The 16,052-nt window shown below is 43.5% G+C and overlaps 1 protein-coding gene across 19 annotated transcripts in view; it reads right to left on the bottom strand.

Annotated features, from left to right (window-relative positions):
• The window catches only part of SIL1 (SIL1 nucleotide exchange factor), a 250,318-nt gene that overhangs the window by 202,753 nt on the left and 31,513 nt on the right, over positions 1–16,052 (bottom strand). For 5 of the 19 annotated variants that reach the window (XM_086411853.1, XM_086411851.1, XM_086411850.1 and 2 more), the window contains exon 2: positions 9,386–9,500. The exons of 10 other annotated variants lie outside the window; for them this stretch is intronic. In XM_086411853.1, coding sequence (XP_086267979.1) covers positions 9,386–9,450 — 65 coding nt within the window. In that variant the 5' untranslated portion in view covers positions 9,451–9,500. Of the gene's footprint in view, positions 1–9,345; positions 9,501–16,052 lie in introns of all 19 variants that reach the window. 4 more of the 19 variants (XM_086411857.1, XM_086411856.1, XM_086411854.1 and 1 more) reach the window with 1 other exon arrangement.

Below are 16,052 nucleotides of genomic sequence, written 5' to 3' on the forward strand. Positions count from 1 at the left end.
CAGCCAAAACATGGAAATAACCTAAGTATCAATAGATAAATACATTTTTTAAAATGGATTTTTAATGTGGTATACACATAGAATGAAATATTATTCAGTCATAAAAATGACTGAAGTTCTGATACATGCTGCAACATAGATGAATCTTGAAAACACAGTTAAAATGGCAAACTGCATTGTAAATATGAACTCCCTGAGGGGGAAGACTCCTTCCTTATCCACTGTTCCATCTTAGCTAGTGCAGGGTCTAGGACACAGTAGACTCTCAATAAAAGTATGGCTGATAAATAAATAAAGAATGAGTGGGTGGAGACATGACCAGGTGAGCAGATAAACACCATAATCCATAACAGTGACACTCCAGAAGGTGTGCAGAGCAGATTTTTCAGGCAAGGAGACCCTCTGAAGGCTCACTGACCACTCCATTAAGACCTCTGTCTATAGGCACCTCAGCTTACCTGCAGCTCTACAAGCTGAACCTTAGCCAGAGACTCTCATCTCCCGACTCGACCTCATTACCCAGTCAATAATGTCCACAGTTTCAGCACCTGCTTTCACACGAGTTGCAGCCCTCATACCAAAGCATACCCCAAAGCTCAGATCCTGTACTGGGATTAAGGGGGAATACGGCATTAGTTTCAAATGTAAAGTGTTCCTCCCAATCTTATAGCTTACTTCCAACAATCAAAAAGGCCTCATCCTAACCCTGATTGGCATAGCAAGAGCCCACCCCATTAAAAATTCACTGCATCAGCAGTACAGAGGAGGAGAGCAATCAGCAAGGGAAACAGCTGAATTATTTCAACAGCTGTTAATTATGTGTTCTCTCTTCCTCTCCTCCAAGTCCATGTTCATCTGTGGCCCACGCCTCGACAGTGACTTGGGTTTGTCAAGTATCTATGTCAACTGCAATAACCAAACTTGAGTTCAAGAAGCAATATTAAAAAGCACTAATTAACTGATATTTAAATAACTATGCTTAATGTCAACAAAATCACACTTTAATTTTAAACATCACCACGTCTATTAGTTGCTTAATTATATTCCTTAAGATCCCTGGACACTAGCACAGAGCACACCTTGGGGAGCAGTTCCCAGGCCCTGGCCCCAACAGACTGTGGAAGGGGAAGGGCCCAAATCCCTGAGGAAGTGCCAGGAGAGCCCAGTTTTATTCTAGAGTCTCCTAATGAAGTGCTTTCTCTTCACAGCTCTGCTGGTCTCCATAGGGCAATGAGAACATAACAAACACATCCTGAGCCAGGAAAATTCCCAAACCAGGCTACAATTTTTTTAATGTATTATCATTATTTAAAGTGAAAAAAGTGCAAGTCGCTCAGCCTGTCTGACTCTTTGCAACCCCACAGCTGTAGTGCACCAGGCTCCTCTGTCCATGGGGTTCTCCAGGCAAGAACACTAGAGTGGGTTGCCATTCCCTTCTTCAGGGGATCTTCCCAACCCAGGGACTGAACCTGGGTCTCTCTCACTGCAGGCAGATTCTTTACTGTCTGAGCCACCAGGGAATAAACCCAAGAAGGATGATTTTCCCATCTGCTATCTTAAGAGTGGCATATCATGAGATGCTGAAGCAAGTGTACAAGAGGGATACAACAGGATTCATGACAGCAAGTAGGGTCAGAGGGCCCTGCAAGATGCTACCAATCACATCCCAGCCTATCAGGACTCATCAGCCTGCAACGGACAGGAGTACACCTCAACCAACAGCAGTATCCCAGACTGGAGCCTGCAAAGAGACTCTAGGTTCCAGTGAGTGGGCTTGTGATGCCAGTGGGACCGCAGGAAGTCTCTCCTGCCACAGTAGGCTCCATGAGGATGACTTGCCAGCTAGTCTTCTCAGAGCACCAGATCTGCTGAAAGGGGATAACATGCCAGCTACCTGCCCAGGTAAACATACCCTAGGAACAATCAGTCTCACAACTGGCCTCCAAGTGGAGCACATTCAGCTAAGGATCAGTAAGCATTTGGAACCCACATTTTGGGCAGCAGATGCTCTGAATCCAAACCAACTGGGTCATGAGTAAGACAGAATCATTTCCAGAGTACCAAGGGTGTGCCGAGTGGCCCTTGCTTGCCTCACCCTTAGAGCAGGGACCCCAGTTCTTTCTAGTTTCCTTACAAAACTATCCTTTTACCTCTCAGTTGGTATTACATTTTTATTTCTGTCAGTCAGCACCTTTCCTGCTCCTTCTATCTTGCCTAAAGGGCCTGGTCTGACACAAAGTAGGAGGCAATTCTTTCCAATTACTCTATCTCTGTTCAGTCTCTCACTGCTCAGGGATTCCTCTTGTGGCAGCTCTCCCTAAAACAGCCACCACAGCCTCTGGTAATGCCAACAGGAAACACTGTAGACAAAGACTGGCTGATACTACAATCTCTTACCTGAAAGGCAACCACTCCCATCAACAACCAGGTACAAGCCCTGGCTTCAGAGAAGTTGGATGTTTGGGTGGTAGCTCATGAAAACATGGAAAGCAACAAGAAAAACACAAGAGCGCTACACCCACGCAGCCCAGACAAACTGTTCACTTACTACCTGTAGCTTCACACCCACGCCAAAATCATTTCAACCCCAGGTAAGCACTCAAGAGCCACACTAATCCAGAAACATATTTCTGCAAAGACCTTGTTCACCTTCCCATACAGAAGAGCTACGAAAAAATCAAAAACTTTTTCACTGTGAAAGATGGATAAACCCTTACCACTTACTAGGGAACATATATCCAGTTGCCACCACCTCCAACACATCCAACTAGCAGATTATTCACCCTTCAGCCCGTATTTATTGAGACCTGCTACATCCCAGACATGTGCCAGGTGCTGATAATACAAAGACTAAGTAAAAAGGGGTCCTGCTGTCCAGAAGCCTCGAGATGGGCAATGGAAATAGATAAGTAAATCAGCAGTTATAGTAAGCACTGGGTTGAAAGAGCCCTGAAGGAGCCAGCTAGAAGGCTCTGGCTGCAGGAAAGCACAGGCATCTCCCTCAGGAAATCGATATCAGAGAGGACTTCCTAAAACAGGAAAAGAAATTAACCAACCAAAGACAATGAGAAAAGCATCCCAAACAGAGGCAAGACAGCTTTTTTGAAGGCCTGGGGGCCTAAAACTCAGAACATGTATTTATTTCAACAATGCTGGAGGAAAGGATTTACAGAGGAGTGGCCTCGTGATATGTTAAGAATCCACTTTGTCAGATGGGTTTCAAACACATAGCTTAGGTTGTCTAGGCAACCCTTTGGAATCTCCTTTTCAGAACTGCCCCATGGTGAAAAGGGGACTAGAGAGAGGAAAAAGAAGATAGGAGGGTCACCACTGTTTATGAAATCTGCTTATGAGCTCACTCCTTTGCCTTGTGGCTCAGGGTTTGTTAGTTCTCGAAAATTTTCAACATCTATTAATAGAAGGAGCTAGTTTATAAACAAAATTTGGATTTGGGCTGTATTATCCTTCACTACAGTGGCCCAAAACCCAAGTGGATAATTTGAACAGGAAATCAGCCTGAGAATCTAGGCACACTCTCCCCAAGAATATGCCTTGCTCTATTCTCCTCTATATTTTTTCACACTCAACATGCCCAGAGATACTATACTGATCCTCCTCTAGAAATGCCTAGCTTTAACTGCACGAACCAGAAACCCAGAAGGCCTCAACACCTCCCTCTCCTTACCCCACTTCCTGTCTGCCCCCATCCATCATTAACTACCAACTATTTTATCTATTTTCCTTCAAGTTCACCTGCCCCAACTACTAACGCCACCCGCAACCACCACCTCTCAGGTGAGGGCAACCCAAGCTGATGAGCACAATGAGGAAGCAGAAGGTGAACAGCTTTAATGAATCAGTTACTTTTCTCAGCCCACAGTTTCTGGAATAACCCAAATCCAGTCTTCTGAACCCCTCTGAAAGGCACTCAATAAAAGCCACTGTCTTCCTCAGATGGAGAGCATCACTCAGGGAGCCCACTCAATAACAACAGCAAACTGGAATATGTGCTGCAGAGAAGGTTTGGTGCCTAGAGGTACCAAAGCCTTGGGACCCCAGAGACCAAAGCCAAACCAATGATTATGGGAATCAAATCCCAAGCAAAGCAAACTTGCCCCCTCAAAGCCCCACCCCGCATAGCCCATGGAGACTTACAAATGGGGATAGCCACTGAGCTAAAGAGTCTTCATATCTACTCCATCTGCCCTAAAAGAAGCCATTTCCTTCCACCAAAGCAGGTAGAAGAAAGCAACTTTCAGGAGGACGATGTTGGTGCTGAGAGTAGCTTAGAAAACAATATCCCCAAAAAACGGATAAAATGCAAAGAAGAAAAAGGGGACATCTAGCCATGGCTCTTAGCCTCAATTCATTGGGAACTTCCCTTCATCCCATTCCTTACCAGTGGCCCACACAAAAGCCCAGAAGGAATAAATGTATATTGAATAAACGAATGAAGCAATGAACAAATAAGGAGACTGAGAGGGTGGAGGGAGGCGGCAACAAGACAGAAAGATGGTCCTGCTCAAAACCATCCCTCCAGTCATTCAGGTGTCCCTGGGATCTCAATGTACTAGACACCTGTGCAAGCTGCCAGGCACATACAGGCTGCACAAACTATGAAAAGAGGGCAGAGAGAAAAGCACTCTCCCTCATCTCCCTGAGACAGCATATTTCCAAATACTACTTTAATAGCACTTCCCATTTGTCTGATATTAAAGTCATGCCTAACAGCGCACACACAAATAAAAACTTCACTTTTTACCGTTTCCAGTACTTTGGGGCCTTATGGTTTCTTTTCTAAAGAAAACCCGTCATTCATCTCATTGATTAAAAATTGATTTAATTTGGCTTTCATTAGGTAGGTACAAGGGGAAAACATACAGATTACAGATTCACAGAGATACCTCGCCCAGCAACAGGACTGTGATGAGCTCTAGTGACTGCACAGTTGGGTCCCAACTCACCGCTGAAAAAAGAAAATTAAAAAGCTCACAATGTGGAGCTTAAGCTCCAGCCAAAAGGAATTATCTTCCCACAAGCATCTCTGTCGGATTTTTGGTTAATGTAAAAAATTTTTCAAAAGGAAAGGAAACGAAACCCCAAGGATACTTAACATGTAACTTAGAATTTCTATATTTTTCAAATTCCCTTGCAGGGAGAAAAGGGAAAGAGGTCTTTATTTCTCAATCCTACTTTTTAAAACTTTTCCCATTGATTTGACACTGTCATAAAATTTTTCAATTTGTAGAAACCACAAAGCTGAGGAAGGTACAATGAGGAATTTTAAGCTGCTGTGAAGGGGGCACTGAGGTGAGGGTGGAAGGAGCTGCAGAAAAGGTGGGAGCTACAGTCCTGACCACCACATGCTCAGCCACACAGCCTGGGCTCCGGGTTCAAACACCAGGAACTCAGGTCTGGGGCAGGCCACACTCTCTTCAGGCTCTTGCACTCAATGATTAAGAGCAAATGGACAGACTTTGCTGCAGTGTCAGAGGATAAAAGATCAGCAAATTACAAGTATACACCTTGATTAAATGTTAGATGGATTATACTACAGCCAGAGCATGAATTTGATCCTACCCTCCCCCTGCTTAAAACCATTCAATGTTTTTCCAGAGCCCTCAGGGAAAAGGCCAAATTCCATACCCAGGCCTTCCACAATATCAAGCCCCAATCACCGTCTTCAGCTTCTCTCTTTTCTCACCCTATCTACAGCTGGCCTTATGGAACTTCGCAGTGCTCTAAGACATCCTGTCTCCTACCTCCAGACCTTTGCATATGTCTCCTTGGAGTTCTATTCCTCCTCCTCTTTATCTGGCAAATTCCTACTCACCTTAAAGGCTTGCTACTCACTCAAAGACATTTCATCCAGGAGGCCTTCGCTGACCCTCCTCACTAGACTCCATTAGGCACTGATATAGCACCCATACTTTTCTTTGCATTGCACCTACTACACTTTGTCTTATACAAGTTTTCCTCCTCCACTGCTAGGCCTTAAGCATCGTAAGGATAGGGACTATGCCCACCTGCCCAGATAGCTTGACACAGAAGAAGTATTTGGTAAATGCTTGAAAGATTTAGATTCTGTGTCAATCTCACTTTTCACTTCTATCCCTCTCACCCCGAACAAAGTCAGTTACATGCTCATGTCCCTTCTGCCCCATCTCAACCCACTACATTTCAGTTCTTAATGGATGGCTCACCCAGGCCTTAACCTCAAGAATGTTCATCAGTTACCTGTGCAGCATGTGCTATGTGATGGACTCAGTGTTAGATAATTAAAATATAGAGATGTCTGAGCCCCTTCTATCTTCTCAGAGAAGAAATAGCACATGAACAAATAATTCCCAGGTAGTATGACAAGCGCCATAAAGGAGAGATACGTAGGTACGTGGGTGGTACAGAAAAGAATTAAGCCATTCCTCCCAGTGTCCCCTTTTCCTCAGTATCACAAGCTAACAACTCTCTGTCCTTCCTCATTCTTAGATAGAAATCCCTCTCCATTGCTCTTTCCCTGAGTATTCCAGATCAGACTTCTCTAAACTGGGCTCCCATTCAGTTCCAGACTAATTCAAATCCTTTCCTGGCTTCTGCTTTCTTCCCTTCTTCATTTCTTTTCCTGGGCATCTAATTCACAAACATCTCTGCCTCTGCCCTAGCCTCAGCCAACTTGTCTTAGCTACTACTTTTCTATCTCCTCCCTCAGCTGTCTTGGGTGATCACTTGACATTTATGAAGCATCTGCACTTGCAAGGAACATACGTAACAGTCCCTGTCTACAATGAAAAGAGGGGACTCATGAAGCCAAAATACCAGAAAAAACTAAATGCAAAATAAACCATCCTCAACACAGCCTTTCTCCTTTGCTTCCTCTTATAGATCCAAGTGCTAAGGCATCATGGCTCCAACAGGATGCTCCAAATTCTGTTCCCAACTTCCAGGGAGGTTACAGCACCCTTAATCCACTAGGCCCCAGCCAATGAAGCTCTGCCTGCCCCTTCAGTCTTTCTGAAGGCAAAGACCACTCTATCTAGCCACACATTCACTTAGTCAACATGTACTGAGCATCTCTATGAGTGGAGAACCTTGTTTGCCACAACGCTATACAGTGTCCAGTGCATAACACATGTTACGTTAATGTCTATGACTGAATCTCTGAAAGGAAGAAAACCAGCCTCTCCTGCCCTTCAGTTCAGTCACTCAGTCGTGTCCGACTCTTTGCGACCCCATGAATCGCAGCACGCCAGGCCTCCCTGTCCATCATCAACTCCCAGAGTTCACTCAAACTCATGTCCATCGAGTTGGTGATGCCATCCAGCCATCTCATCCTCTGTCGTCCCCTTCTCCTCCTGCCCCCAATCCCTCCCAGCATCAGAGTCTTTTCCAATGAGTCAACTCTTCGCATGAGGTGGCCAAAGTACTGGAGTTTCAGCTTCAGCATCAGTCCTTCCAATGAACACCCAGGACTGATCTCCCTTAGGATGGACTGGTTGGATCTCCTTGTAGTCCAAGGGACTCTCAAGGGTCTTCTCCAACACCACATTTCAAAAGCATCAATTCTTCAGCACTCAGCTTTCTTCACAGTCCAACTCTCACATCCATACATGACCACAGGAAAAACCATGGCCTTGACTAGACGGACCTTTGTTGGCAAAGTAATAGCTCTGCTTTTCAATATGCTATCTAGGTTGGTCAGCCCAGGAATACCCCCAGTGCAAAAAAAAAAAAAAAAGAGAACACTCTGCAATGAAGCCTAAGGTCAGAGGTTTCCCAAAAGCCTCTTACTCATCTAAGCCCAGACCAGGAAGATCTTCAACCACAGGTAAGAAGATGCTTTCATAGCCCTCCCATTAGTATGCCAAGGAAGCTGAAGAAAACACTGTTGTAAAACACCCTTTAATCGAGTGACTTGTTTCCACTTAGTTTAGATTTAGAAAAAAATTTTCTCAAGAAGCAGTAATAAATGGAGAGGAGAAAAGAACAGAAATTAATGAACGTAGTAATTATCCCCCAAAGTTGCAAATCAGAACAATTCCTCACTTGAAGACAAGTATGAAAAACAAGATTAAAATGCTTCAGGGATATGTTTGTGAAACAGCAGGTAATGGAACAGATAAAATATATTTACAGTACCTCGCTGGGGACACGTACCTTTTGGCTAATAGCTATCAGATACTAAATATCACTGTAAAAATAATATTCTTCTATGCTTCATTATGGAGTTACAATTATCCATGGGAAAACTGCAACACACAAAACTGTCTTGAATGGTAACTGGGAATCATTTCAGAGCCCAAGCTTCCCCTCAGATATCTGAGCAGAAGCGGGGGTGAACCAGATTACACCCCCATATTAGTCTGCTAACACTATCATAACAAAATGCCACACAATGGGTGGCTTGAACATGAGAAACTTATTTTCTCATAGTTTTGGAGACTAGAAGTCCAAGATCAAGGTTCTGGCTGCTACTGTTTCCAGTGAGAGCTCTCTTCCAGGTTTCTACACAGTGACCTCCTCCCAGGCTTCACATGGCATCTCAGTTTGCTTGAATGATGAGGGGAAAAAACAGTTCTCTGGCATTTCTTTTTATAAAGACCATGCTGCTGCTGCTGCTAAGTCGCTTCAGTCATGTCCGACTCTGTGCGACCCCATGGACAGCAGCCTACCAGGCTTCTCCGTCCATGGGATTCTCCAGGCAAGAACACTGGAGTGGGTTGCCATTTCCTTCTCCAATGCACGAAAGTGGAAAGTGAAAGAAGTCGCTCAGTCGTGTCTGACTCTTAGCGACCCCATGGACTGCAGCCTACCAGGCTCCTCCATCCATGGGATTTTCCGGGCAACAGTACTGGAGTGGGGTGCCATTGCCTTCTCCCTTATAAAGACCAAAATCCTATCAAATTAGGGCCCACCCTTACTACCTCATTTAACATTAATAACTGCTTCCAAATTATTGGATTGGTCAAAAAGTTCATTCGGGTCATACCAACTTATGGAAAAACACAAATGAACTTTTTGGCCAACCCAATACTTCTTTATTCCAAATACTGCCATACCAGGGGTTAGTGCTTCAACATATGAATTTTGAAGGGACATCAACAGAAGGGTGAGGCTTATTCCTAAAGATCAGCACATGCACTGAGAAAAGATAATGGAGGACTGGTAACAGACTGGCCTTGAGGACACAGCTGCTCACTGTGGTGATGATGGCCAAAGATCCTAGGGATATGGGGACAATGACTGTGGGTGGGGGGTGGGGAGAATGTCCAAAGTCGAAGTCTTAAAGGAACTATTCGTCTCTCTTTCATACAAGATGACTAAATAATAAGAGCAGTAAGATATACGTACATATGGAGAAGGAAATGGCAACCCACTCCAGTATTCTTGCCTGGAAAAGTCCATGGACTGAGGAGCCTGGCTGGCTGCACTCCATGGGGTTACATGACTGAGCATGTGTGCATGAGGGTGGAGGGTCCCGGGTTGGTAGCAATAAACTGGTAGAACTAAAAAAAAAAAAAAAAAAGATATACGTACATAAATAAGAATATTCACTGGGAATGTGGGGTTGGTAAATGCCAATTATTACATTTAAAATGGACAAACAAGGTCCTACTCTATAGCACAGCAAACTATATCCAATCCAATCTCCTGGTGCAACAGGAGGGAAGGGGGCAGAACACAACCTTTCAAAGAATGACAAAGCTATAAGTTGTAATAAAAACTGGTTAGAACCAATCAGGTCCAAGATGGTGGAAGATCTGACTTTCAGAAAACCTTGTAACACATTCAGTTCAGTTCAGTTGCTCATTCATGTCCAACTCTTTGCAACCCCATGAATTGCAGCACACCAGGCCTCCCTGTCCATCACCAACTCCCAGAGTTTACCCAAATTCATATCCACTGAGTCAGTGATGCCATCCAACCATCTCATCCTCTGTCGTCCCCTCTGTTGCCACCCAAGACGGACGGGTCATGGTGGGGAGTTCTGACAAAACAAGGTCTACTGGAGAAGGGAACAGCAAACCACTTTAGTATTCTTGCCTCGAGAACCCCATGAAAACCACGAAAAGGCAAAAAGAGAGGACACTGAAAGATGAACTCCCCAGGTCGGTAGGTGCCCAATAGCTACTGGATAACAGTGGAGAAATACCTCCAGAAAGAATGAAGAGACAGAGCCAAAGCAAAAACAACACGCAGTTGTGGATGTGACTAGTGATGGAAGTAAAGTCCAATGCTGTAAAGAACAATATTGCATAGGAACCAGGAATGTTAGGTCCATGAATCAAGGTAAACTGTAAGTGGTCAAACAAGAGATGGCAAGAATGAACAATGACATTTTAGGAATCAGTGAACTAAAATGGTCTGGAATGGGTGAATTTAACTCAGATGACCATTATATCGGGAGAAGGCAATGGCACCCCACTCCAGTACTGTTGCCCGGAAAATCCCATGGATGGAGGAGCCTGGTAGGCTGCAGTCCATGGGATCACTAAGAGTCAGACACGACTGAGCGACTTCACTTTCACTTTCCACTTTCATGTACTGAAGAAGGGAAATGGCAACCCACTCCAGTGTTCTTGCCTGGAGAATCCCATGGACGGAGAAGCCTGGTAGGCTGCAGTCCATGGGGTCGCACAGAGCCGGACACGACTGAAGCGACTTAGCAGCAGTAGCAATAGCAGACCATTATATCTACTACTGTGGGCAAGAATCCCTTAGAAGAAATGGAGTAGCTCTCATAGTCAACAAAAGAGTCCAAAATGCAGTACTTGGATGCAATCTCAAAATTGACAGAATGATCTCCGTTCATTTCCAAGGCAAACCATTCGATATCACAGGAATCCAAGTCTATGCCCCAAACAATAATGCTGAAGAAACTGAAGTTGAATGGGTCTATGAAGACCTACAAGACCTTCTAGAACACCCAAAAAACATGTCCTTTTCATTATAGGGGACTGGAATGCAAAAGTAGAAGTCAACAGATACCTGGAGTAACAGGAAAATTTCACCTTAGAGTACAAAATGAAGCAGGGCAAAGGCTAACAGAGTTTTGCCAGAGGAACGCACTGGTCAAAAAGCCCTTTTCCTACAACACAAGAGAACACTCTACACATGGACATCACCAGATGGTCAATACCAAAATCAGAATGATTACATTCTTTGCAGCCAAAGACGGAGAAGAACTATACAGTTGGCAAAAACAAGACCGGGAGCTGATTGTGGCTCAGATCATGAACTCCTTATTGCCAAATTCAGACTTAAATTGAACAAATTAGGGAAAACCACTAGACCATTCAGGTATGATCTAAATCAAATCCCTTATGATTATACAGTGGAAGTGACAAATAGACTCAAGGGATTAGATCTGATAGACAAGAGTGCCCGAAGAACTATGGACGGAGGTTGTACAGGAGGCAGTGATCAAGACCATCCTCGAGAAAAAACAATGCAAAAAGGCAAAATGGTTGTCTGAGGAGGCTTTACAAACAGCTGAGAAAAGAAGAGAAGTGAAAGGTAAAGGAGAAAAGGAAAGATATACCCATTTGAATGCAGAGTTCCAAAGAATAGGAAGGGGAGATAAGAAAGCCTTCCTCAGTGATCAATGCAAAGAAACAGATGTAAACAATAGAATACGAAAGACCAGAGATCTCTTCAAGAAAATTAGAGATACCAAGGGAACATTTCTTGCAAAGATGGGCCCAATAAAGGACAGAAATGGTATGGACATAGCAGAAGCAGAAGATATTAAGAAGAGATGGTAAGAATACACAGAAACTATATAAAAAATACCTTCATGACCCAGATAACCACGATGGGGTGCTCACTAACCTAGAGCCAGACATCCTTGAATGCCAAGTCAAGTGGGCCTTAGGAAGCATCACTACAAACAAAGCTAGTGGAGGTGATGGAATTCCAGTTGAGCTACTTCAAATCCTAAAAGATGATGCTGTTAAAGTGCTACATGCAATATGCCAGCAAATTTGGAAAACTCAGCAGGGGCCACAGGATTGGAAAAGGTCAGTTTTCATTCCAATACCAAAGAAGGGCAATGCCAGAGAATGTTCAAACTACCACACAATTCCACTCATTTCACACGCTAGCAAAATAATGCTCAAAATTCTCCAAGTCAGGCTTCAACAGTACATGAACCAAGAACTTCCAGATGTTCAAGCTGGTTTTAGAAAAGGCAGAGAAACCAGAGATCAAATTACCAACATACACTGCATGATAGAAAAAACAAGAGAATTCCAGAAAAACATCTACTTCTGCTTCACTGACTATGCTAATGCTTCTGACAGTGTGGCTCATAACAAACTATGAAAAATTCTTAAAGAGATGAGAATATCAGACCACCTTACCTGTCTCCAGAGAAACCAGTATGCAGGTCAAGAAGCAACAGTTAGAACCAGACATGGAACAGACTGGTTCAAAACTGGGAAAAGAGAACGTCAAGGGTGTATCTTGTCACCCTGCTTATTTAACTTATATGCAGAGTACATCATGCGAAATGCTGGGCTGGATGAAGCACAAAGCAGAATCAAGACTGCAGGAAGAAATACAGATGACATTAGATACACAGATGATACCATTCTTATGGCAGAAAGTAAAGAAGAACTAAAGAGCCTCTTGATGAAAGTGAAAGAAGAGAATGAAAAAGTTGGCTCTAAACTCAACATTCAGAAAAACAAAGATCATGGCATCTGGTCCCATCACTTCATGGCAAATAGATGGGGAAACAGTGGAAACAGTGTCAGACTTTATTTTGGGGGTCTCCAAAATCACTACAGATGGTGACTGCAGCCATGAAATTAAAAGATGCTTGCTCCTTGGAAGAAAAGCTATGACCAACCTAGACAGCATATTAAAAAGCAGAGATATTATTTTGCCAACAAAGGTCCATCTAATCAAAGCTATGGTTTTTCCAGTAGTCATGTATGGATGTGAAAGTTGAACTATAAAGAAAGCTGAGTGCAAAAGAATTGATGCTTTTGAACTATGGTGTTGGAGTAGACTCTTGAGAGTCCCTTGGACTGCAAGGAGATCCAACCAGTTAGTCCTAAAGGAAAACAGTCCTGAATATTCATTTGAAGGACTGATGCTGAAACTGAAGCTCCAATACTTTGGCCACCTGATGAGAAGAACTGACTCAATGGAAAAGACTCTGAGGCTGGGAAAGATTGAAGGCAGGAGGAGAAGGGGACGACAGAGGATGAGATGGTTGGATGGCATCACCAACTCGATGGACATGAGTTTGAGTAAGCTCTGGGAGTTGGTGATGGACAAGGAAGCCTGGTGTGCTGCAGTCCATGGGGTCGCAAATAGTCGGACACGACTGAGCGACTGAACTAAATTGATAACTGAGTCACTTTGCTGTACAGCAGAGACTGGCACAACACTTAAAACAATTATATTTCAATAATAAAATTTTAAAATACCCCCCCTCGATAAAAGAATATTTACTAGGTACTAGGCACCAACTATGTATTTGTCACTTTGCTGAGTGTCTGGCAAGCAAGATTTCATTTCAGCTCCATGGAAATTATTCCAGAAGATACAATTACCATTTTAAAGATAAGGAAGAAAACATATTGGTGAAAGTCTAGAAGCCCTCCAAAGATATCAGCTCCTAATTTCTGGAACCTGCAAATACACTTTATAAAAAAAAAAGGTCTTCACAGATGTGATTAAGCACCTTAAAACAATTATCTCAGATTATCTGAGTAGACCCTAAACACACAATCACAGTGTGATTCCTTACAATCACAATGTTCTTGTAAGAAAGAGACAAAGGGAGATTTGACACAGGCATGGAAGAGAAGGTGATGTGAAAACAGAGCAGAGGTTTGAAGATACTGAACGTAAAGAATGGAGTGATGTAGCCACAAGCCAATGAATGCCAACAGCCACCAGAAGCTGGAAGAAGCAAGCAACAGATTCTGCCCCAGAGCCTTTGGAGGGAGTGCGGCCCTGCCAACATGTTGATTTCAGCCTAGTGATACTGACTTCAGACTTCTGCCCTCCAAAACTAGAAAAGACTAAATCTCTGCTGTTTTAAGTCATCTGGCTTATTTTAACCTTTTACAGCAGCCACGGGAAATTAACACACCCAGCTAGTAGTCAACAAAGTCAGCCTGTGAACCTGGGTCCTTGCGACTCCACGCCTGCACTTGAGCCCTATGCCTTGCTCCTCTTCTGCACACAGCCTCCCCAAGCCAGACCTGTGCGCTAACAGGAGACCCTGCCAAGACTTGAAGCAATGGCCCTGACAGCTCCTCTATAGCAACGCCCCCAGAAAAGCCTCTCTTCCTCCTACTCCCACGTCACAGCAAACGCTTATCAGAGGCAAAAACGAACATTCGTTCCAATTACCAGGAATGGACAGAAACAGCCCACAGTCCAACGTTTTGATGAAAATGCAAACCAAAGTGTCTCACAAAGGTTTTCTTCTAATTGATTTGTTTGCACTTGACTGTTTTCCAGAACATCAAGAAGCTCCTAACCTCTGTTGCTCTGCTCCATTTGGCCCACGATTTGTTCTTTCCCACACAAACACATTTGGGGAAGAGCATATCAGCTGCAAGAACTGTTCTCTGCTTTCTTGTTCACCACTTGATGACTTCTCAGGGACACAGAAGAAAGACTACCACACTGAGCCCCTCTGCTGAAGTCTTCAAGGTGAGTGTTGGTGTGAGCAGGCTGGCACAGAGGTGCCTCAAGTTAACCAATCCTGGAATTAACAAGCAAGCTAATAAACACATTGTCAAGGCAAAGGTACAGCATCCCCAAATGCACTTTTTGAACCTATTCTGACAAGTGCGGTGAGCTTTAATTATTTATAACACTGCAAAGTGCAGGTGGCAAAACAAAGTAGTGCATTTTAAAAATAATAATGTCCTGGTAATGGAGGACACTGTGACTGCTGTGTCTAGTAAATCTTTGCAGAGGAGCCAGTAATAAGGCTGGGTGTTTCTGGGAGAACAATCAACTGGCTGGATTAACAAAGGGGAAGACTTGGGATTTACTAATGTAGTAAAACAACAGGTAACTCATTACAGTACCCAACGTTCTCCTCTTTTTCTTTTTGCTAAATGTTTTTTCCTCTCCTTCAACCTATCTTCCATCAGAGTGTTTTGGGTTTTTGTTAGCAACTTCCTACCTATTGTCTCTTGCCAAGAAGTTTCAATCTAATATTCTATCAGTATCTTAAAATTACAGCTAACGTTTTACAAAGTATTTATTCACCAGACATTGGACTCACAACAGTCCTATTGACGTCAGAGGCACGATCGTTACCCTCCATTACGTTTCAGAAAGCTAAGACTCATGGGGTAAGGTCAGTTTTCCAAGGTCACAGAACTAATCAGTGACAAAGTCAGAATTCGAAAGCAGATCTAACTCCAAAGTGGTTTGGGATTTTTTTAGCAACTTCCTACCTATTGTCTCTTGCCAAGAAGTTTCAATCTAATAATCTATCAGTATCTTAAAATTACAGCTAATGTTTTACAAAGTATTTATTCACCAGACATTGGACTCACAACAGTCCTATGTCAGAGGCACCATTGTTACCCTCCATTATGTTTCAGAAAGCTAAGACTCATAGGGGTAAGGTCAGTTCTCCAAGGTCACAGAACTAATCAGTGACAAAGTCAGAATTCGAAAGCAGATCTGACTCCAAAGTCCAAGCTCGTACCTATACCAAACTGCCAGCCTCCCCAAACAAACTGGAGGCCTAGAGATGATCTTAAGGAGATAAGACCATGTATCTTTGGCATGATGCTCCAACTGCTCAGAAAGCCTGGCAAAAACCGTCCAGAAAATTTCCTCTTTCCCCATTTCTCAGAGAGAATTATCTGGAAAATACAGTCAGTCCCAAAGAATCCTAGGGAGAATGCAAAGGAATATAAAAATGGAAAGTTTACCCTTCCCTAGACAACCCCAAACTCCTGGATTTAGCAGTACCTGAAGGGAGCCCACCTCAGCTCCTTCTACCTGCCTGAATATCAGCAAGCTGTCACCAGTAGGATCCTTATTCCACTATCAAGGGAATAACAGAG

This window comes from Bos grunniens, chromosome 7 (genome assembly GCF_055505025.1).
Source record: "Bos grunniens cultivar Pamir isolate PY7600 chromosome 7, Bosgru_T2T1.0, whole genome shotgun sequence".
In the NCBI taxonomy this organism is placed as follows: domain Eukaryota; kingdom Metazoa; phylum Chordata; class Mammalia; order Artiodactyla; family Bovidae; genus Bos; species Bos grunniens.